The 22128-nt window shown below is 40.0% G+C and overlaps 1 protein-coding gene across 2 annotated transcripts in view; it reads right to left on the minus strand.

The window, feature by feature from the left end:
• The window catches only part of SPPL2A (signal peptide peptidase like 2A), a 51601-nt gene extending 30140 nt beyond the window's left edge, over positions 1–21461 (minus strand). The window contains exons 1-4 of one of the 2 annotated variants that reach the window (XM_006077781.3): positions 21214–21461; positions 2004–2119; positions 1432–1614; positions 409–498 (exon numbers count right to left, since the gene is read on the minus strand). In XM_006077781.3, the coding sequence (XP_006077843.1) occupies positions 409–498; positions 1432–1614; positions 2004–2054 (324 nt within the window). In that variant the 5' untranslated portion in view covers positions 2055–2119; positions 21214–21461. Of the gene's footprint in view, positions 1–408; positions 499–1431; positions 1615–2003; positions 2124–21213 lie in introns of both variants that reach the window. The other variant, XM_006077780.3, reaches the window with a different exon arrangement.
• Positions 21462–22128: the final 667 nt, after the last annotated feature.

Raw genomic sequence — 22128 nt, forward strand, 5'->3', positions numbered from 1 at the left:
ACTATAGAGTATGGCAGCAATATTCCAATTTCATTCTGGAATGGACAGGATATATAAGACAGTCAAGAATAACAGAATTATTCTCATAATATAGTCTTGTCAAAATTATGAGGCTTTGTTTTATTAAAAGCAAAAGTGTGGTGTTTCACACACTGACATTTTGTTCAAGGATTTAAAATTAAGATAAATGATATGATACAGGGATTTTAAAAAGGTCGAAAGAAAGAAATATCCTCTCAAACATCAAGACTCTGAAACACCTTGTGCTAAATGGGGAGGGGTTGAATAAGACTAGCAAGTTCCATCTTACTAGCAAATGGAACATATATAATAATTTAAATATCAGTGGATTAAAGTACAGAATTGTACTATTTATAAACTGTATCTAACAGATAATTATTAATTTACCTGCTTCATATCTTTAAAGTCTTTGTGGTTTATAAATGCAATCAATATTTTCACATCAAGAAATTCAGATTTGTTCCCTGAGGGAGGAAACTAAAAGAAAAAAAAATTACGAAAACTTATGAACTACTAGTGTATTTACAGAATAAAGCACAAATTATTCATTAAATACAAATATCTTTTTAAAGTTATAAAACAATGTTTCATGTGTTCTTTCTTAATATTATAATATTAAAAAGGATTCAAACTGGAATTTTTTTAGCATAAGTTTAAACTGATATTTTATACACACACACACGTTCCTAACATATCTTGTCTATTTTAGGAGTGGAAAAGAAACAAAATTTTCCAATTAAACATCTATTATAACCAGAATGTTTACGAATATTACCATCAGATTATTCAAAACTCAGCCCTGATAGCACAGGGCTATTAAACCCTACTTAATGTTATGTGGCAGCTTGAATGAGAGGGGAATTTGGGAGAGAATGGATACACGTATATGTATGGCTGAGACCCCAATCAGTCAATCCTAAAGGAATCAGTCCTGAATATTCATTGGAAGGACTGATGCTGAAGCTGAAACTCCAATACTCTGGCCACCTGATGCAACGAACTGACTCACTGGAAAAGACCCTGATGCTGGGAAAGATTGAAGGCAGGAGGAGAAGGGGACAACAGAGGATGAGACGGTTGGATGGCATCACCAACATGATGGATGTGAGTTTGAGTAGGCTCTGGGAGTTGGTGATGGACAGAGAAGGCTGGCGTACTGCTGTCCATGGGGTTGCAAAGAGCCGGACACGACTGAGCGACTGAACTGAACTGAGACCCTTCACTGTTCAGAATCTACCACAACATTGTTTGTTAATCGGCTACATCCCAATAAAAAACAAAAAGTTTAAAACAAAACCCAAAAAACCCCCAAAACACTCAGCACCAAACCACACACAAAGAATATAGCTTAGTTCCTGTAAAATTTGGTATCAAGAACTCAAAAGAAGTTATTATAGTTTAATAACTTACTAGGACACTGTTATTGGCAACCAACAAAGCTTCAGCACCTCCTGTTTGTGCAATTTTGGCTTTTTCAAGAAAATGGCAGGTTCCCCACTGTACCACAACTGCTTTGTTCTTTATTCCATCAGGAGGAATATCAGAAACATTGCAGAGTGGTGTGGTAGTCAGATTCATCAAACTCGTGGAAGTCTGGAATGAAGAAATGTCTTTAATATTATATATATCATATTTCACCCTAAAGGCATTCAAAGAGAGTATCAACATTGGTTTAACACAAAGTTCCTTTAAATTCGAAACACTTGATGACAGTCAGGCTTTGAGGTAGGTATTTTTTAATTTTCTAACTTGTTTTTCTCTTTATGAGAAAAACTAAAAAAAGTAGTAAAAAAAAAAAAAAGTAAAGTTTCAGGGTGTGAAGGGAGTATCAAATACAATGCACCTAAAAAAAAAAAACTAAAGCAAAAGTAGTAAATATTAATCGTAATGTTATAATTAGGTTACACACTGAAACATTATAACCACTCATTCTCACCATTCACTATTTTGTTATAAATAAATAGAAACTGTGATTTACTTACTGCATTTTCTAGGGTACTTGGAAGAGATGTCCAGTGAGGGTTATACAGCATGCAGTAGTCCTTAGATGGTGAAGGCCTGCCATTTCCAGAGGCATGGAGGATTGCTTCGTGAGCAGCTGTCTAGGACACAAACCATAATTTTCACAGTGGCAATGATTCAGCTTGCCAAGAACTAAAGATTTTAATAAAGCTATTTATATACAGGTTTGACCACATTTCCTTAAGGGGTAAGGTCCTCCAATGAACTTCTTCTTTGAGGAAACAGTAAAACTACATGGTTGCTCAGAAAACGTTCTTTAAGGAAGTCACTTTCTTAATGGCCCATGTTATAAGGGCCATATCCCAGGGAAGAATCTTGTTATGATGTTATAACTTTGATACTCCCTTCACACCCTGAAACTTTACTTCTTATGAGTTATTATTTCTTATGAGTTATATTCTTATGAGTTATAAATCTCTTATGAGTTATTATTTCATTACTCGTATTCTATAAAAGATAATGCACCTGAAATCCCTTAACCTATTTTACCTTCCATGTTCTAGTTACTAGGATAAACTATAAAAAAATTTTTTTTTCCTTCTATTTTTGGCTGTGCTAGGTCTTTGTCGCTGGGCAGGCTTTTCTGTAGCTCTGGCAAGCTGGAGGTACTCTCTAGTTGCAGGGTGCAGGCTTCTCATTCGGTGGCTTCTCTTGTGACAGAGCACGGGCCTGAGGGATGCAGGCTTTAGTAGGAGCCACACGTGGGCTCAGTAGTTGTGGCACAGGGGCTTAGTTACTCTGTGGCACATAGGATCTTCCACGTGTCTCCTGCATTGTAGGGTAAACTTCTAAGTGCTATCTTTGGAAATGAACCAGAGAAACTAGAAATCTCAAGTTTTCAAGACCCTGCAAAAAATCTATTCAAAAAGACCAATCTAGAGTTTAAAGTGAAAAAGGAAGATCTAGAAGAATGTTCTTTCCTTATGCCTCATTTCCCACTACCGAGAAAGAAGAGAGACAAGAGGTAATAAGTGACTAAAAAGAAAAACCATAGTACACGGGGCTAGGGCAGTGGGAGTGGAGCCTATGATATGAAGAAACAGCCCAAGATAACTAGAATACTACTCCGCATCACAATTCCCTTTAAACTTGGATCAATCCAGATCCTTCCTCTCTCCTTTGAGAAAATCTTACACTACAACCAAAGGGAGAAAAAAGATTGTTTGGCAGTTAAAGATGGTGTACTACCAAGCCTCTGCCACTAAATTATGCACCGACATTTGACCATTTTTGATCTATTAATTTTGTAAATTTGTAATTTTGGTAATTACATAGAAGTCAATCTAAATATCTAAGAAGTACAGAAATGCTCTAATCCATGCTCTCCTACCTAAAATCTCTTGTGAACATTTGGGTTTGAGGGCTTTCTGGCATACTTGGGACTTCATTAGCTTATGGATCTAAGCAAGTGTAGGGAATTCTTCAAACATGCCATCAGATTAAATAAAATGTTACATAAGGAAATCATTTCTGGAAAAAAGAAATGCAGTTTTCATGCAGCTAAATACTTGGTGGCTATGACTGGATTCTGACAGCAGAGGTGGACTGACCTATTAAATTCTTAATGAATCTATTGTTTGGGATTGTTTGATGTTCAAGTTATGCCCAATTTGGTCAGTTTGCAAATATGGCCTCTTCCAACTTGCTCTTTGTATCCTTTTGACAAGACCCCATTAGTCTTTGAGGACTTCCTTGTTTCTAGGCTGAATTTATCCTTTACCTGTCACAGATAAGAACCAGTAATTCTCCTAAGCTCCTTTTGGAAAGGACTGTATCTAAATCAGGATTTGGTTTTAACCAAAAGCAAATGAAAAAGGAAAAATAAAAGAAGCTAAAGGCAAAGGAGAAAAGGAAAGATACACCCATCTGAATGCAGAGTTCCAAAGAATACCAAGGAGCGATAAGAAAGCCTTCCTCAGTGAACAATGTGAAGAAATAGAGGAAAACAACTGAATGGGAAAGACTAGAGATCTCTTCAAGAAAATCAGACATACGAAGGGAACATTTCATGCAAGTTCAGTTCAATTCAGTTGCTCAGTCGTGTCCGACTCTTTGCAACCCCATGGACTGCAGCAGGCCAGGCTTCCCTGTCCATCACCAACTCCTGGAGCTTATTTAAACTCATGTCCATCGAGTCGGTGATGCCATCCAACCATCTTATCCTCTGTCATCCCCTTCTCCTCCTGCCTTTAATCTTTCCCAGCATCAGGGTCAATAACGGACAGAAATGGTATGGACCTAACAGAAACATAAGATATTAAGAGCAGGTGACAAGAATACACAGAAGAACTATACAAAAAGACCTTCATGACCCAGATAACCACGATGGTGTGATCATTCACCTAAAGCCAGACATCCTGGAATGTGAAGTCAAGTGGGCCTTAGGAAGCATCACTACGAACAAAGCTAGTGGAGGTGATGGAATTTTAGTGGAGCTATTTAAAATCCTGAAGGATGATGCTGTGAAAGTGCTGCACTCAATATGCCAGCAAATTTGGAAAACTCAGCAGTGGCCACAGGACTGGAAAAGGTCAGTTTTCATTCCAATCCCAAAGAAAGGCAATGCCAAAGAATGTTCAAACTACCACACAATTGCACTCATCTCACACGCTGGTAAAATAATGCTCAAAACTCTCCAAGGCAGGCTTCAACAGTACATGAACTGAGAACTTCCAGATGTTCAAGCTAGATTTAGAAAAGGCAGAGGAACCAGAGATCAAATTGCCAACATCTGTTGGATCATCGAAAAAGCAAGAGAGTTCTAGAAAAACATCTACTGCTTATTGACTACGCCAAAGCCCATGACTGTGTGAATCACAACAAACTGGAAAATTCTTAAAGAGATGTGAATGCCAGACCACCTGACCTGCCTCCTGAGAAATCTGTATGAAGGTCAAGAAGCAACAGTTAGAACTGGACATGGAACAATGGACTGGTTCCAAATAAGGAAAGGAGTATGTCAAGGCTGTATATTGTCACTCTGCTTATTTAACTTCTATGCAGAGTACATCATGAGAAACGCTGGGCTGGATAATGCACAAGTAGGAATCAAGATTGCAGAGAGAAACATCAATAACCTCAGATATGCAGATGACGCCAACCTTATGGCAGAAAGTGAAGAGGAACCGAAGAGCCTCTTGATGAAAGTGAAAGAGGAGAGTGAAAAAATTGGCTTAAAACTCAATACTCAAAAAACTAAGATCATGGCATCTGGTCCCATCATTTCATGGCAAATAGATGGGGAAACAATGGAAACCATGACAGGTTTTATTTTCTTGGGCTCCAAAATCACTGCAGATGGTGACTGCAGCCATGAAATTAAAAGACGCTTGCTCCTTGGAAGAAAAGTTATGACCAACCTAGACAGCTTATTAAAAAGCAGGGACATTACTTTGCCGATAAGTCAAAGCTGTTATTTTTCTCAGTAGTCATGTATGTATGTGAGAGTTGGACTATAAAGAAAGCTGAGGGCTGAAGAATTGATGTTTTTGAACTGTGGTGTTGGAGAAGACTCTTGAGAGTCCCTTGGACTGCAAGGAGATCCAACCAGTCAATCCTAAAGGAAATCAGTCCTGAATATTCATTGGAAGGACTGATGCTGAAGCTGAAACTCCAATACTTTGGCCACCTGATGTGAAGAACTGACTCACTAGAAAAGGCCCTGATGCTGGGAAAGACTGAAAGCAGAAGGGGACGACAGAGGATAAAATGGTTGGATGGCATCACCAACTCAATGGCCGTGAGTCTGAGCAAGCTCCAAGAGTTGGTGATGGACAGGGAAGCCTGGCGTGCTGCAGTCCATGGGGTGGCAAAGAGTTGGATATGACTAAGGGACTGAACTGACTGACTTGGTTTTAACTGTGTCTAAGGCTGCTGAAGTGGTATAACCTTTACAACAGACAATTGGCAATATCAATCAAACTTTTTTTATTGGAGTATAGTTACTTTATAATGTTGTTTAGTTTCTGCGTTACAACAAAGTGAATCAGCTACATGTGCATATATATTCCCTCTCTCTTGAGCCTTCCTCCCACCCCCCAATCAAATGTTTTTAATATATATAATTCTCTGATTCATATCCTACAGTTGTATTATTATTACACAATGCACAAGATTGTAGAAAGATAAATACACAGGGATATTCACTGCAATATTATCTGTTATAGCAAAAACAAAAAACAACATCTTCTACAGATAAGGATCCATTACATTATGGTATGTATTATACACAGCTTCAAAAAGAAAGAACTTGATCTACTTGTAGAAATACATATCCATAGTGAGAAAAGCAAATTCCAGGAAGATATTTACAATGTTTCCTATTTTCATAAAAATAAAGGTCCCTATATGTACCTGTACATTTATGTAAACTTAAAGAATGACAGAGAGAGAAACACATCAGCCTGTTTAAAAAACAAAAGAAGAGGAAAACAAAAGCAAAGATGAAGATGTAAAAAGACTAGAAAGAGCAAATTAAAAAAGGAAAACACAATCAAAGAAAACAAAAAGGTATGAAATCCCTCTCTTGCCATCCTGCCCACAGTCACCCCTTAAGGGCTTTTCTTATGTCTTTCCAGATACTATCTATGAATATTTAAGATAGAAAGATAGACAGATCTTAAATACATACATCGTTTGTTTTACACATATAGGATCACACTATATATACTACTGTGCAGATTTTCTAAAATTTATTTTATTGAAGTATAATCGATTTACAACACTGAGTTAATTTCTACTGTACAGTAAAGTGATTCAGTTCTACATATATACATTCTTTTCATTATGATTTATTCAAGGATATTGAATATAGCTCCCTGTGCTATACAAGAAGACTTTGTGGTCTATCCTGTATATAGTAGTTTGCATCTGCTAATTACAAACTCCCAATCCTTTCGTCCTCGACACCCCTTCTGCTAAGCAAATCTATTCTCTATGTCTGTGAGTCTGTTTCTGTGTCATAGACAAATTCATTTTTGTCATATTTTAGATTCCACATGTAAGTGATATTGTATGGTATCTGTCTTTCTCTTTTTGACTTACTTAGTATAATCTCTAGGTCCACCCATGTTAATACAAATGGCATTGTTTCACTCTATCATGGCTGCGTACTGTTCTGTTGTTTATATGTACCACATCTTCTTTATCCATTCATCTGTGAATGAACATTTAGGCTGCTTCCATGTCTTGGCTACTGTAAATAGTGCGGCTATGAATATTGGGTTGCATGTATCTTTTTGAATCATAGTTTTCTCTGGATATATGCCCAGGAGTGGGATTGCAGGATCATATAGCAACTCTATTTTTAGTTTTTTTGAGGAATCTCCATGCTGTTTTCCATAGTGGTTGCACCAATTTACATTCCTAACAACAGTGTAGGAGGGTTCCCCTTTCTCCACATCCCCTCCAGTACTTGCTATTTGTAGACTTTTTAATGATGGACATTCTGACTGGGGTAAAGAGGTACCTCACTGTAGTTCTGATTGGCGGTTCTCTAATAATTAGCAATGTTGAACATCTTTTCATGTGATTGTATGTAGCCCACATGTATTCTTTGGAGAAATGTTTATTTAGCTCTTCTGCCCATTTTTCAATTGGGTTATTTGTTTTGATGTTTCTGAGCTGCATGAGCTATTTGTATATTTTGGAAATTAAACCTCTGCAGGTCATTTCGGTTGCAAATACTTTTCCCCAGTCCATAGGTTCATCTCTTCATTTTGTTCATGGTTTCCTTTGCTGTGCAAAAGCTTGTCAGTTTGTCAGATCCCATTTGTCTATTTTTGCTTTTATTTCTATTGCCCTGGGAGACTGACCAAAGAAAACACTGGTAAAGTTTATGTCAGAGAATGTTTTGTCTATGTGCTCTTCATAAGAGAATTGAAGTATCATGTCTTATATTCAAGTCTTTAAGCCATAAAAATTTAAATTTTATATGTCAGATTTTCCATATTGATACATTCCTTTTATACAAAAGATGGTATTGTATGTATGTATGTAAAAATATGTATGATATTCAGCATTACTTTTATAATTACAAAAGCTAAGGGATTTTTAAAAAAGCTTAAAAGTATAAGAAAATACAAAGATGTCCAACTATGAGTAACATTTATTGCTACAGAGGGACTACAATCTTCCTATGATAGTAGAAAACTACTATTGACATAAGCAAAACTCACTGATAATGGGAATTACTAAGGCAAACACAAATTTTAGTGGAAGATTAGTATAAGCGAGGAAAGGATACCCACACAAAATTGTAGAATAGTTAGTACTGGTTATGGAACATGCAGTAAATTTCTTGAACAAGCTAATATACCCAAATAATTTAAGCATTTCCACTACATTTTAATAGTTTGGTAAAATTTCTCATAGAGATTATACAGCTTTGAAAATTCAGTTTATCAACAATAGACTCCATGTGTTTTTGGAAGTATAGGCCTGGGATAGAATGGAAGTTCACCATTTACTGGCTATGTTACAAGTCATGTAACCTGTTCTGGGCGTCATCATTAGGTTGTTTGCGGGGGGTGGGGGAGTGGTGCATGGCTTGAGGGATCTTAGTTCCCCAACCAGGGACTGAACATGGGTCCTGGCAGTGAAAGCACCAAGTCCTGACCACTGGATGGCCAGGGAATTCCCTCTTCAGCTCTGATATGACAAAAATGTCCACATCTCACAGAGCTGTCACAATGATTAAGTTAGATCGTGCAACTGTTAACACATATTAAGCTCATAATAAACGGTAACAGTTATTATTAATAATATATCTAGCACCTTGCCATGTACTGGTACCATGCAGGAGAAATACAAGATGATTAGCGGTTGCTTAGGGCTTGGTAGAAGGTTGAGAATGGGAGTGATAGCTACAGAATATGAAGTTTCTTTCTTTCTTCCCTTTTTTAAAATGGACTTTATTTTTCAGATCACTTTTAGGGTCACAGCAAAACTGGGCAGAAGTATGGTATTCCTACATCTTTCCTTACCACACAAACTCATAGCTTCCCTCCAACCTCTGTTATTAACATTTGTTACCATCTATGAATCTACACTGACAATTTGTTACCACCCAAAGTCCATAGTTTACAGTCTCCCCTGGTGTTTTATATTCTACTGGTTTTGACAAATATATAATGACAAATATCCAGCATTACAGTATCACATGGAAAAAGACACAGTTTCACTGTCCTAAAAATGCTCTGTGCTCTCTCTACCTTTTTGGTTTCTTTTTGAGGTGATGTCAATGTTTTAATATTGACTGTAGTAATGGTTTTTCATAGTAAAGCTATGGTTTTTCTAAGTAGTCATGTATGGATGTGAGAGTTGGACTATAAAAAGCTTTGCGCTGAAGAATTGATGCTTTTGAACTGTGGTTTTGGAGAAGACTCTTGACAGTCCCTGGGACTGCAAGGAAATCCAACCAGTCCATCCTAAAGGAAATCAGTCCTGAATATGCATTGGAAGGACTAATGCTGAAGCTGAAACTCCAATACTTTGGCCACCTGATGTGAAGAACTGACTCATTGGAAAAGACCCTGATGCTGGGAAAGATTGAAAGTGGGAGGAGAAGGAGACAACATAGGATGAGACGGTTGGATGGCATCACCAACGTGATGGACATGAGTTTGAGTAAGCTCTGGGAGTTGGTGATGGACAGGAAAGCCTGGTGTGCTGCCAAGGAGTTGCAGAGTCGGACATAACTGGGCGACTGAACTGAACTGGTGTTTTATATTCTGTAAGTTTTGACAAATATATAATGACATGCATCCACCATTACAGTATCACATGGAAAAAGAAACAGTTTCACTATCTTAAAAATCCTCTGTGCTCTACCTATTTGGTTTCTTTTGGAGGTGATGTCAATGTTTTAACATTGACTGTAGTAATGGTTCCACCTATCTGTAAATATATTAAAAGCCACTGAATTGCTCACTTTAAGTGGGTGAATTTTATGGTATATAAATTATATCTCAATAAAGCTGCCCCTCCTCCCAAGAAACACTAAGTAAGCAATTATAGTCTTGTTGGGAAGATTAAAAACAAACCTGAAACAGATAATCACAAACAGAATATGATTAAAGACAGAGTCTCTAGTAAAAGCTTTAGTAGTTCTTAGGCTATTGGAAGGGCTTCACTGGTGGCTCAAATGGTAAAGAATCCACCTGTAACGCAGGAGACTTAGTTTCAGCTCCCGGGTTGGGAAGATCTCCTGGGGAAAGGAATGGCTACCCACTCCAGTATTCTTGCCTGGAGAATTTCTATGGACAGAGGAACCTGGTGGGCTATGGCCCATGGTGTTGCAGAGTCAGACATAACCGAGTGACTAACACTTTCACTTTTCACTTCAGGGTGCTAGAAATGCAAATTCTTGGACCTTATTCCAGATCTATTCAATCAGAAACAATGAAAAGTTTACTTTTAATAAGCCCTTATGGAAATTTTGAAGCTTGTTAAAGTTTGAATACCACAGCTGCATGGAGAAGGAAATGGCAACCCATTCCACTATTCTTGCCTGGACAGAGGAGCCTGGTGGGTTACACAGTCCAGAGGGTCACAAAAAGAGTCAAAGATACAACTTAGTGACTAAACAACAACAATTACAAAACCAAAGCTATATGGATGGTGCTTCTCAAGATTTAATGTGCATACAAATTATTTAGTTATCATATTAAAATGCAGATTCTGATTCAGTGGGTCTGGGTGGAATCTGAGATTCTGCATTTCTAACAAGCACCCAGGTGATCCTGCTGCTGCTGCTCTATGGACTCAACCTTGAGCAGCAAAAGCAATAAGGGAACAAGAGCGTAGTCATCCCTCAGTAACTGAGGGAGATTGGTTCCAGGACAGACAACGAAATTCAGGTATGTTCATACCCCACAGATTTGCTTCCACACAAATTCAACCAACTGTAGATCACAAGCATAGTATACATATTGAAAAAAATCCAAGTATAAGCAGACGCACACAGTTCAAAATCACGCAGTTCAAGGGCCAACTGGCAGAAACCACATCACTGTGGACCAAATACGTTGGGAAGCAGAGGCCTGAAACGAAGTGTCCCTTCAAACATTACAAATATCAAATCAGGTGAGATTTGTGGTCCACCCGTGCTAGTACTAGATCACCTGAGAAAGACTATGGTGGAAGGATACCTTCCTTTACATCTTGCCAGTTAAGAGACATGCTTCAAACATCTGAATCTTCCTTTGTAATCACTTGTGGGCTGGTCTTCTGTAACTTCATGCAACTCTTTAAAAAATGTTTATATTTTCAAGCGGTAATGAAAATATCCTCTTAGTAAAAAGCTTAGAATCAAGAGCTTGAAGAGATTTAGGGTAACAAAATCTAGTCCCTTTACTTCATAGCTCAAACAGGTCCAAAATGATCAAAATCAAGTGGTCTTGGGGGCCAGATTAGAACAGAGCTCTCTAAAACCCAGACCAGCCATCTTTCAACTCTGCTGTTCTTCAAGTTCCTTTATGCAGCTAGATCCCCCTCCAGCATTAATACTGGCCACATATATCTCTGCATTAGCTGTTAACTCCCTTTCTGCCATGATACTGGGAATGGGTCTCCTACCACTACTCAAATTTCTCTAATACCCAATTAGTTCCTCCCACACCCTAAATATCCCAAACTCAAACTTATCTTTTCCTTATTGCTGTTGTTCAGTCACCTGGTCATGCATGACTCTTTGTGACCCCCACGGACTGCAGTACATCAGGTCTCCCTGTCCCTTGCCATCTCCCAAAGCTTGCCCAAGTTTATGTCTACTGCATCAATAATACTATACAGCCATCTCATCCTCTGATGCCCTCTTCTCTTTCTGCCCTTAATCTTTCCCAGCATTAGAGTCCTTTCCAATGAGTCAGTTCTTCGCATCAGGTAGCCAAAGTATTGGAGCTTCAGCTTTAGCATCAGTCCTTCCAAAGACTATTCAGGGTTGATCCCTTAGGATTGACTGGTTTCATCTCCTTGCTGTCCAAGGAACTTTCAGGAGTCTTCTCCAGCATCATAGTTTGAAGGTATCAATTCTTTGGTGCTCTGCTTTTTTTTTTACAGTCCAGCTCTCCTTACACTCTTCCAAGAAACCCCACTTCTAGGACTCTAGAGTTTCATGGAATTCCTTTCCCTATGGTAAGTGCTCCTAAATGCTCACCCCAAACCTTCCGTCTTAATGACAGTTCCTACAACCATTAGTAGTGGAGTCAAGTGTTCTTCATGGCCGTTGAATCATCAGTCTCACATCCATGTCTTTATATTCCGCATCTTGCTTGAGTTCACGTGCAAGGGAAGCAAGTTTACTAGACCACAGTGTGAACCAGTAAAGCAGTACTTCCTGTTTTTCTGATTAAAATGTATCTCACATAAAACTTCATGGGATGTCTGTTGTTCATGAACATTGCCAAATTTACTTTATCCAGATCACTTGACTTCAATCATATTCCATACCATCTTCTTTTCAAAACAATGTTTAGTTCTTGATTTTTAATGGGTTGCACTGGGTCTTTGTTGCTGCTTGTGGGTTTTCTCTAGTGAGTGGGGGCTACTCTTCCTTGCAGTGCTCGGGCTTCTCATCGCAGTGGCTTCGCCTGTTGTGGAGCATAGGCTCTAGGGGCGTGGGCTCAGTAGTTATGGCTTGCAGGATTTGCAGCACTGGCCCAGTAGTTGTGGTGCACAGGCTCAGCTGCTCCATGGCATGTGGGATCTTTCTGGACCAGGGATCGAACCCATGTCTCCTGCATTGGCAGGTGGATTCTTAACCACTAGACCACCAGGGAAGACCAAGTCTATCTTAATGTTATAGTTGCCTATTTTGACCATTTTTTTCCTAAATAACTTTTACTATGACAAGTGTCAAATGATTACTGAAAGTCTGCAAAAATAACCCAACTGTAATGGAGTACACTATACTCACATCTTGCAGGTACACGATCTCCCCATTTTCCCAGACCAATCAGACCTTAAACAAAAGGACATATAAAAAGAGCTGTACTTCATCTGTGTTCTTACACTGAGTCGGCCTTGTGCTGACCTTCATGTCCCTGTCTCTTGAGGCTACATCCTTGCTTTATACTCCAATCTCTTGATAGTCCCAAGCACAGGCGTTTGTATTCCTGGCCTCTGTTCACAAGGTCTCCTGATGCTGACTCACCAGCCCAATACTAATCTAGGAAACAGGCTCTTCTATTCCTGTCCAAGCTAACAGCACAGTTCGAGGATTCTTCTTTGACTGCATTTCAGAGTTTGGTTTGCCTTCTATCTTTCTCCTTCAAAAGGTATCTAGCAGCATTGGACATACTTTCCAAATTTAAGTCTTCACACGTTCCTTTCAAAATAACAATTCTCTAGCTAAAAATTTATCTAACATACACACCACCATGAATCCATGCCATCTTGTCGGTTTGCCGATTGGTCCATTTTCACTTGATCAAGATCAAGCTCTGAAAAATACAGTGTTAACTTTTACTCTTGTATATATTTAATTCCCTTAAAAAGCCTATGAACAAAGCTAGTGGAGGTGATGGAAATCCAGCTGAACTATTTCAAATCCTAAAAGATGATGTTAAAAGTGCTGCACTCAACATGCCAGCAAATTTGGAAAACTCAGCAGTGGCCACAGGACTGGAAAAGGTCAGTTTTCATTTCAATCTCAAAGAAGGGCAAGTCACAGAATATTCAAACTACTGCAAAAAGTGCACTCATTTCACATGCTAGCAAGGTAATGCTCAAAATCCTTTAAGCTAGGCTTCAACGGTATGTTAACCGAGAACTTCCAGATGTACAAATTGGATTTAGAAAAGGCAGAGGAACCAGAGATCAAATTTCCAACATCCACTGGATCATAGAAAAAGCAAGGGAATTCCAGAAAAACATCTGCTTCAATGACTATGATAAAGCCTTTGACTCTGTGGATCACAAAAAACTGGAAAATCCTTCAAGAGATGGGAATACCAGACCACTTTATCTGCCTCCTGAGAAACTTGTATGCAGGTTGAAAAGCAACACTTTAGGACCAGGTATGGAACAACGGACTGGTTCCAAATTGGGAAAGGAGTATGTCAAGGCTGTACTCCTTGTCTTGGCCTGCTCCTAAGACCTGCTAGATCAGAATTTGATTTTAATAGAACATTAAATTCAGGAAGCACTGATCTATAATAAATGATAAGAAATTGCTGCCCAGATTAGAGCATAATCTCTAGGCAAAAAGAATCATGCTTGACTAATCTGCTTGTCACCCTGCTTATTTAACTTATATGTAAAATACATCATGTGAAATGCCAGGCTGGATGAAGCACAAGTTGGAATCATTGCTGGAAGAAATATCATCAGATATGCAGATGATACCACTCTAATGGTAGAAACCAAAGAGGAACTAAAGAGCCTCTTGATGAGAGTTAAAGAGCAGAGTGAAAAAGCTGACTTAAAACTCAACATTCAGAAAATGAAGATCATGGCAACCAGTCCCATCACTTCATGGCAAGTAGATGGGGCAAAGGTGGAAACAGTGACAGCTTTTATTTTCTTGGGCTCCAAAATCAATGGGGACAGAGACTGCAGCCAAGAAATTAAAGACACTTGCTCTTTGGAAGAAAAGCTATGACAAACATAGACAACATATTAAAAAGCAAAGATGTCACTTTGCAAAGTTCCATATAGTCAAAGCTATGGTTTTCCAGTAGTCATGTACAGATGTTGAGAGTTGAATCATATGGAAGGCTAAGTGCTAAAGAACTGATGCTTTTGAACTGTGGTGCTGGAGAAGATTCTTGAGAGTCTCTTGGACAGGAAGGAAATCTAAACAGTCAATCCTAAAGGAAATAAACCCTGAATATTCATTGGAAGGACTGATGCTGAAGCTGAAGCTCCAATACTTTGGCCACCTGATGTGAAGAACAGACTCATTAGAAAAGATCCTTTTGCTGGGAAAGATTGAAGGAAAGAGGAGAAGGGGACAACAAAGAATGAGATGGGTGGATGGCACCACTGACACAGTACACATGAATTTGAGCAAACTCTGGAAGATAATGAAGGACAGGGAAGCCTGGCATGTTGCAGTCCATGGGGTCACAAAGTGTTAGACACAATTTAGGGACTGAACAATAACAACATATAGCCTTAACAGATTAGTCAAGCATGATTCTTTTTGCCTAGAGATTATGCTCTAATCTGGGCAGCAATTTCTTATCCTTTATTATAGATCAGTGCTTCCTGAATTTAATGTTCTATTAAAATCAAATTCTGATCCAGCAGGTCTTAGGAGGAGGCCATGACTATGCATTTCTAACAAGCTTCCAAGTGATGCTCTGATGTTGTCTACAGAGTATGTGGTTACAGATCTCATCGTGTACAGCAGTGAAACTTACCAGGTTTCCAGATGTTACTGAGGTCCTCCCAGGAATTTTCTTAAGAGGTCAAAGTCTCACTATAACTGCAGTATGCTGGTAAAGTCAATGCTCATGTTTTGGCCAGCAGTTCCACCATTTCATCCACAAGTTCACTCAAAAATTTTATCCATGTGTATAATTGGGTCCCAACTCCCCCACCCATCTCCACAGTCTGTCAATTAAACCTGTTGCACATTATTTGCATTGCTATCCATTAGACATACTTAATCCTCTGGTTTGAAAGAACAATGTGTGAATGTAACTAACTCTCACATTAACTCCCCCTGCGATCTTTCTTCATAAAATCTACAAATTAAACTATTCCTCTAATTTTAAATACTGCATATGAGGGCTGGAGTTTGGAGCAAGTTTTGCTAACAGAATTTATTTAAAATGAGAACTAGCAATTAAAAAAAAAAACCTTTATTTCTAAACGAAAAGATTAAAAGTTACAATGTAATCATTGAATGTTAAATGCTCAGGAATAATAGTCATCCGCACATTACCCTTATATCAGACCAATGTAGAAGGTATCATTTTCTTAACAAACTTCTTTCTCTTTACACAGATTATGAGTTTCAGGTCAATAGCAATACAGTAAGAGTTGAAATGACCTCTACACGAAAGGCAGAATTGAGGTTATGTGTCTGAATGATAGATGTTCCAAAGTCAGATCTAAGTAATTTTCAAACTCACTATTATGCCTCTTTCCTCCCTAATAAATTCTATCATCAATCTTATATTCTTTCTACTACTTCCAGGATTCAAGGTTTATGGAAATGATGCACTGAAATCGAGTAGACCAAGATCCTCAGAGATGATGTGAAATCTTAATTACTTAATCAGCGGCTCAATGGAAGCTTGGGCACCCAACAGAGATTTACAGAGAATCAGAAGAGTCTCTGTGCCACCATGGGGAAAGCAGATTCCCAGAATCATTCCTTAGACTTGGAGAATCTGGGGATATGTAACAGGCTAAGATATACTAGGGGGCAGGGAAGTAACAAGGTAACCGTTTCATCCATTCAATACTCTGCAGTCTATGAGGTGCTACGGGAGACAGCAGAGGATCAGTCAGGTAAAATTTCTCCTTCATGAGGCTTATATCCTATTTGTTACCTAGATCCAGACTTCTCCTTGGTTTTCCTTAAGTAATCTTACTACTTAACTATTATAGAATTTGTGATTTATACTAGAATTCATAAACTCAAATGCCTAAAAGGCCAGCCATAAATCAAGTTGATTTAAGTCCACAGGACATGGTAATGTTTGGCAATTTCTGGCCTAAAGGTAATCATTTTTTTTTTTTTTTTTTTTTAGTATTTTGGGGTAAGTGTCCATACCGGAAGGCTTTATGGTCTAGATTTCTATATACAGATTGAACTGCAGGTAAATTTTTAATAAAATTTAAATGTAATCATAAAAAATGATTACACACATAATAAACATGACTTCTCCTATCTTTAGACCTTTTTTGTGAAAATAAATTCACAAATTTATCCAATCAGTCCTGTGATCTACTTTTGATAAATAAACAAACAAAACAAAAAACAAATTTTTTAGTAGAAAAATATACAAAGATGTCTAGAAAGTCCGGGTTCTAGTCCTCTTTTTGATGACTTTCTATATGGTCTAGGACAAACTGTAATCTTCCAGAAACTCCTCTCAGGATTATTTTGAGATGCTAAGGAAATGTATGTGTAGGTGCTATATTCTTGAAAGGCAGGGACAGTGAGCTTCCTGGTGTCTTTTCTCATTAAGGGCACCAACTCCATCACAAGAAACCCACACTCTGACCTCACCTAAACCTAATTATCTCCCAAAGGCCCCATCTCCAAATACTATCAACATTGGGTGTTGGTGCTTCAACATATGAATTTTGGGAGGACACAATTCAGTTCACTACAGCAGCTAAGCATGTCTCTGATAGGTTGGATAGGAGAACACAACTACTTTCCTCAGGAAGTTGACAGAGAAGGGATTAAAGAAGATTCTTTGAGTTAGTATAGTATATCAAAGGAAGGAAGATTACAGCAAGAGAGTTTTCTGCTGGAGATCCTGAGGATCACTTCAGGAAGGAGACAGATGGGCCCCGGCTGAATAGTTTCTCCCCTGTGGACAGAAACTCCATAAAATCATGATGACTGAGGAGCAACTACCTAGATAAGAGTTAAAGATCCCATATTCTGCTTTCTTGAAGTCAAGGAGACTTCTGTGACTACACATGTGCAGAAAGGCTCTTTGGAGGTCAAAAAGGGAGGGGCCACTACCTCATTTTAAGTGATGTCAACTACCTATAGGCCTCTTGGCTAGAATCCAGCTTGGCTAAGAGACGCACATGGACACATGGGAGGACCCTGAGATATACCAAATACAGACTCAGAACCAGGAAAAGCAAGATAATTAGCCAAAGGAAACCCAGAAGAAATGCCCCATAAAAGTGCTTCAAACCACCAGGAGGGCCTGACTCTCTGAGCCCGCCCACGTAACTACGTACCCTTTTCCTCCTAGTAAACACTTCACTTGTTTCACCACTTTCCGTTTCTATGTGGAAATTCATCTGTACACAGCTGACAGGACAGGGCCTTGCCACTGGCCACTGGCTCTGGTGGTCTAGTGGTAGGGACTCTCTCTAGTGCTGGTCTAGCAGCAGCACTCTCTGCTGCCCAACCTCCATCTCTGGCCAGGAATGGAGATCCTGCCTCAAGTCACTTCAGGCTGAGACCACCCAAGATCAATACGACACTTCAAATTATTTGAAGTAATGAAAACATGAATAGAACTTTTATAAAACACTATGAGAAAGACTCAGGATTCTTCAGAGAACTTTGAAACAATTTTAGAAAACAGATCCAGGCTACATTTCATTCATTCTCTTTGAAACAGAACTTTGAGACAGTCAGGGCTAGCGGTGGAAGTTGGACTGAGGAAAGATAAATGTACTATGGAATTATGGCAAAGACAAGAGAGAATTAACCACCTGCCAGGCACTCTTCGTGTCTAGACTCAAATGTTTAACGGGTTTAGAAGTCGTTAAAACAGCCAGACGTGCTATAGCTTGAGCAAGACACACAGTAAGGTCATTCAGATGTTAAAGGGCCTTTCCAGTACTAAACCCTCTGCCTCTTCTACAAAGATATGACACTTTCTGGAGATTAAGTGCTGCTTCTAGAAGAGGATGATGACCCTGTTCTAACATGACCAAGAGAAAAGAGGCCCCATTGGGCCAGCTTCAAAAGCCCAGAAAGAAGAAATGAAATGATTAAGTTGGCATCATTCATTCAATGAACTCAAGAGAGGCCAACAGAGCTGTAAAAGTAGGGAAGAGGAGTAAACAAAGGCGTCAGGGAGAAAATGGTTAAAATAACAACAGCAACCATAAAAGTTAAAGTAGAGAAGAAAAGGAACTAGGTATCCAGCAAACAGAGACAGCTCCCTGCTGAGAAAAAGGATGTGAGATTTATTTGAGTTCCTCAGAAAAGGAAAGGAACAAGAGATCATTTCAGGAAATTAAAGGAAGAAAGAGTGAAGAAGAAAACAAATCCACTGAGAAATCAATAAGAAACAGAAAATCAATACTATTAGTTGCAGATCTAAAACAGATCTTTTCAACTTAAAAACGTATTGTCAAGTTTCTTACAGTTACCAGCACAGCTCCTTGCATATAAGAGGTGTACGCTATTTGTGGAGTGAAAGAATGTTATGAGGTCCCCATAACAACCCTGCAACCAGGGAGTACTGAACTCAAAGATTAATATACTGAAATATGACAAAATACATACATGTAATATGAAAAGAATAACATCTAGAATATGGGAGAGACAGACTAGCTACAATTTAGAACTGGGACAAACTTTTAGACTTGTGAAGCACTTGAAATTAAATGAAAAGTTTGTTTACATTTTTCCTGTGAGAGGCATTCGAGCTTTTAATAAGAATTTCTATGTGAGTTCAGTAAGAATTTTAGGGAGGGGGTTTCAGGATGGGGGCAACACCTGTATACCTGTGGCTGGTTCATGTTGATGTATGGCAAAAACCATCACAATATTGTAAAGTAATTATTTTACTAAAATAAATTAATTAAAAAAGAATTTCAGTGTGAGTTTATGAGCAACTGATGTACTTATTATTATTCATTTGCATTCAGAAAGGATAGGTGGGAATTTATACACAGGTATATATTCTTACAATTAGCTTAAGAAGTTCGAATAAAAATGAGTGCAAAACCACTAAAAAATTTCATACCTACGTTATAGTTTTATGTGTATATACATACTATTTGAATTAATCTGGACACGTCTAATTACAAAGTAAACAACATCTCAAAGATTCAGACCAACACTACTACTTTGTTATTCTCTTTATATCCTGCTCCTCACATGCCATCCCTAACAATTTTTAGATACATTCCCTCATTCATGTTCCTAATACCGTCTGCTGCTGCTGCTGCTAAGTCACTTCAGTCGTGTCCGACTCTGTGCGACCCCATAGACGGCAGCCCACCAGGCTCCCCCGTCCCTGGGATTCTCCAGGCAAGAACACTGGAGTGGGTTGCCATTTCCTTCTCCAATGCATGAAAGTGAAAAGTGAAAGTGAAGCCGCTCAGTCGTGTCCAACCCTTAGCGACCCCATGGACTGCAGCCTACCAGGCTCCTCTGTCCATAGGATTTTCCAGGCAGGAGTACTGGAGTGGGGGTGCCATTGCCTTCTCCAGTTATGAAAACACCAAGGACACTTCGGGCTCTAATCTGGCTTTTCACTTTCACACTGAATACGTTCACTAGTAGTAATTCTTTAAACTGGAGAGTAAGCAAAATATACTATTTCAGAAAAGTTACATATTCTAATGGAAAGAACTAGACAGACATACACCACAGCAATTCTATATAAAGCTCATAAAAGCTTCCAACTTAAAACTCCCTGCGGGAAGTCTACAAGAAACAATAACTGAAACAGACAACACCGGTGCCCTGCCCAACCACTTACTGAAGCTCCAACTACTTGGTGTTTAATTTTAAGAGATTATTACGTTTCTCTAATTATGAAAACAAACTTGAGGACACATATTTGTTATTATGACTTAACTGGCTCTCCTTGCCTTTAAACTAGGCAGAGAACTGAAAACCACTAAAAGAATTACTCCGGTGTGTTCCTTAAAAAAATTATTTTGAATTATTATATTACCAAAAAACCCCAGAATGAAATCAAATGAACCCTAAGAAGAAGCAGAAACACAGAAGGGGGGGCGGGGGAATCTGTTTAAGAGCAACTAAACTAAAGCGCAGTCTTTGAACCGCTAAACATCCAGGGATCAGGTACACTATTTTTCCTTCTTTCAGAGTTAGGGCTTGAGGCGGAGCGGGGTCGGGGGCGGGGGGTGGCGGTGTGTAAAGGTTAAACAGCTGTAAGAAAGGCTGGACAATAAAATCAGAGGTCAATTAAAAATAGCCTGGAACGGTGAAAACCTATAGAGAAGCATCAAGGTCAAAATAGTATTAGGGGTTGGGCAGATGGCTTTCTCTGGGATAGGTACTGGGAGCTCTCAAACGACGCGAATGGGGGCTGGAAGGAGAGGGAGTAGCGAGTAAGTCAGGGGAAGAAAAAGAAACCCGCGGCAGGCCACGTAAGAGACGGAGAAGGGAGGCCGACCCGGAGCAGGGACCGGGTTGAGGGAGGTTTGGAGGAGGAGGAGGAAGAAGAGGAGGGCGAGGGGGAAGGGGAGGGGGAGAGGGAGGGGGCCCGGCCCCGCCCCGGGGAGGCCCGAAAACCCTCCCGCCCCCCTTACCAGAGGGAGCAGGAAACACCAGAGCAGGGCGGCCACAGCGGGGGGCAGCGGCGACTGCCGACCCATCGAACTGACGGGTAGGCGCCGGGCGGCGCGTCGAGGCTCAGCGGGGCAGGCTCCGGATCCCGTCGCGGCGCTGCCTCGGTGGCCGGGCGGGACAGGGTAGGACCGCGGACCTTGAGTGGGGCCGCCGCGGCTGCTGGAGCCGCCGCTGCAGCGCCGACTTCCTCTTCCGGCCCCGCCCGGAGGACGCGGAAACCCCCACGGGCCATGTGGAGTTCGGGGCGGCGCGCGCCTCCAGCCAGGCTCTCGGAGCTTCCCGACGCTGGCGGGCACAAGCGGAGTGTCTGGGCGTGTCTCTATCCAGCTGCCTGACCTGAACTGTCCCCAAGTCCGGGCAGGCGAAGGGACTTTTTCAAGGCCTTCTTCCTTGAAGCTGCGGAGCGTCTGTTCTGTTCCCCAGTAACTACCCAGGTGTTCGAGCCAGAATCCTACATGTTCTGAGTCTTAATTTATCAGCTCTTCAGCAGTCCTAGGCACTCTTATGCTGTGTCCCAAATCGGGTCAGTTCAGTTCAGTTCAGTCGCTCAGTCGTGTCCGACTCTTTGCGACCCCGTGAATCACAGCACGCCAGGCCTCCCTGTCCATCACCAACTCCCGAGTTCACTCAAACTCAAGTCCATCGAGTCGGTGATGCCATCCAGCCATCTCATCCTCTGTCGTCCCCTTCTCCTCCTGCCCCCAATCCCTCCTAGCATCACAGTCTTTTCCAGTGAGTCAACTCTTCACATGAGGTGGCCAAAGTATTGGAGTTTCAGCTTCAGCATCAGTCCTTCCAATGAACACCCAGGACTGATCTCCTTTAGGACGGACTTGTTGGATCCCCTTGCAGTCCAAGGGACTCTCAAGAGTCTT

This window comes from Bubalus bubalis, chromosome 11, assembly GCF_019923935.1.
Source record: "Bubalus bubalis isolate 160015118507 breed Murrah chromosome 11, NDDB_SH_1, whole genome shotgun sequence".
In the NCBI taxonomy this organism is placed as follows: Eukaryota; Metazoa; Chordata; class Mammalia; order Artiodactyla; family Bovidae; genus Bubalus; species Bubalus bubalis.